Source organism: Engraulis encrasicolus, chromosome 8 (genome assembly GCF_034702125.1).
Source record: "Engraulis encrasicolus isolate BLACKSEA-1 chromosome 8, IST_EnEncr_1.0, whole genome shotgun sequence".
In the NCBI taxonomy this organism is placed as follows: Eukaryota; Metazoa; Chordata; class Actinopteri; order Clupeiformes; family Engraulidae; genus Engraulis; species Engraulis encrasicolus.
In genome coordinates this window covers 46,147,880-46,150,379 of record NC_085864.1, presented here as the reverse complement: position 1 = coordinate 46,150,379, position 2,500 = coordinate 46,147,880, and the positions used below count along the sequence as shown (strand labels likewise).

At 41.7% G+C, this 2,500-nt stretch overlaps 1 protein-coding gene across 1 annotated transcript in view; it reads right to left on the bottom strand.

Moving 5' to 3' along the window:
• traf4a (tnf receptor-associated factor 4a) overlaps positions 1-2,500 on the bottom strand; it is a 95,040-nt gene that overhangs the window by 12,444 nt on the left and 80,096 nt on the right. The window contains exon 5 of the mRNA XM_063205859.1: positions 495-656. Within this exon, the coding sequence (XP_063061929.1) occupies positions 495-656 (162 nt within the window). The remainder of the gene's footprint in view (positions 1-494; positions 657-2,500) is intronic.

Sequence of the window (2,500 nt, the reverse complement as noted above, 5' to 3'; positions counted from 1 at the left end):
CGTTTCAGCCCCCTAAAAAAAATTCTCCTGCTTTTTATACCTGGATTTTAAATATCTGCTACGTGGAAACGGAAGGCCAAAACCAATGCAAAACCAATGCAACCAGGAGAATAAAATTTCCACATATAAAAATATCCAGCTACGTGGAAGCAGCACCTTAGACATCATCTTCTGACAGTTAACATGACGTGTGATCATGATCTGTGTCATGTGACTTTACTTGATTGTTTTAAAAAAGTGGCCAATAAGCAGCCTGCTCTTGATATGCCCTGAAGAGGGCCAGAGGTCAGAAACTCATAGGTATTGTAGGCAAATAAACAATATAGAAATGGCAAGCCTTGGATGCAAGTTCCTTTGGATTTCCTCTATCCTGCACAATTTAACAACACTATTTGTAGTGTATATTGTCTTTACACCATAAGACGGGTCGGTCCCGTCCGTTTTTTTCTGGGCCCACCTGTTTTATTATTTCTGCCTACGCCCCTGCTACCTACCTGGATGGTGTCGTAGACGAACTCCTTGCCGCAGTACTTGCAGGGCTGCGTGCGTTTGGGACACTCGGCCATGCTGTGCTGCGGCAGCAGCCTCCGCATCATGCGTGCGCCACACTTATTCTCACAGTACACACTCTCCTGAGGACAGATGCCCTGGTGGTTCTGTAGAGGGGGGGAGGATGGAGAGAATAGAGAGAGAGGGAGAGAGAGAGAGAGAGAGAGAGAGAGAGAGAGAGAGAGAGAGAGAGGGAGAGAGAGAATTGAATTTTCAACACAACTTGATTACAAATTCTTGGAAGAAGCAGAAGCACAAAAAGTGCCATGGAGTGACAATCACAAAAAAAGAAAAGGTACATAGGTAGATGAATGGATTTACATCTCCAGGTGCTAATAAATGCGCAGAGAGAGAGACAGAGAGAGAGAGACAGAGAGAGAGAGAGAAAGAGCGAGAGAGAGAGATATTATGAAGGAGAAAGATAGATAGAAAGAAAGAAAGAAAGAAAGAAAGAAAGAAAGATAGATAGAAAGATAGATAGAAAGAAAGAAAGAAAGAAAGAAAGAAAGAAAGAAAGAAAGAAAGAACAAAAGAAAGAAAAAAGAAAGGAGAACACTAAAAGAAGAGAGGTGGTTATTATCATTATGCAGTTTTGTGTGGCTGTGCAAGTCTTGGGGGAAAAAAATCACCATCTCTCTTCTCGCCGTTTTTTAAAACCATTTGCAAATAAAAAGGTCCCGGCTCCAATTGGCCACACAGTAACTTCTGTTTACTTTGTCTGAGGCTTCGTTTACGAGCGAGCGGCTCTTGGGAGTGAGCACAAAGGGAGCAGCGGGCTGCTTAAAGTGATACTGTCCCATTTTTGGAAATAATCTTATTTTACACCTCTCCTTGAGTTAAATGATTGAGTTTTACCTTTCTCCTGTATTTTCAACCATTCTCTGAATATGGGAGTGCAAATTTTACCTCTAAGTTACCAGTTAACATTGTGTCCTATGAGACCAGTTAGCCGCCAGCTGGTCCCATAGCACTCAATGTTAATTGCAAACATGAAGGTAAAATTTGCACTGCCATACTCAGAGAACGGCAAGCAGTACAGGAGAGCTGCACAACTCAATCATTTTACTCAAGGTGAGGTGTAAAATAAGCTTATTTCAAAAAATGGGACAGTATCACTTTAAGTGGAGCTGTGGTACCATGCTAATGCCACCATTGCAGCACATAAATGTGGGAAGGGGCACAGATTAAGAAACAGAGGTGCGTTTCTCAGCAGTGTTGTTGCTAACCAAGTTAACAACTTACTAAGTTGCAATGCAGTTTCCCAAAGGTAACCTACTAAGCTGCTAACCGGTTAGCAATGATGCTTTCGAGAAACGGGGTCCAGTGCTGTTGTTTGTACCTACACAAGTCTTTCTCTCTCTCATTCTGTCTCTTCTACTCCTTATACACAGTAAACAATAACTCTTAAATTAGTATAACTCTTAAAGAGTTGAAATTGTCTTAATTTCAAATAACATTCGGTCCCACTTAATAATTATTTACACTTTGGTCAGTGATTCTACTCCATATTGTATGAATATGAATAGACTTCAAATGGCACTGGCCACCTGCAGAATTTTACATTCACTTTTGACTCCACAGTCAGAGTAATTTTTAGATTAATTAACAGTGTTGTAAATGCAGTACTCAAGCTGGATTTACACCCACTTCTCTTACTGTGTATTTGGTCTCTCTCTCTCTCTCTGCCTCTCTGTCTCTCTGTCTCTCTGTCTCTCTCTCTCTCTCTCTCTCTCTGTCTGTCTCTTTCCATCCTTATCTCTGTGTCTTTCCTTCACTCTGTCACTGTCATTGTATCACCCTCTCCTATTCTGAGGGCAAGTTACTGTGTCAAGTCCAGTGTGCTGACTCTGTGCCCACAGAGAGACTTTGTTGCACAGCACTTCCTGGAGTGAGCATACTGTAACAAAGTCTGCTATTCAATAGAGAGAGAGAGAGAGAGAGAGAGAGAGAG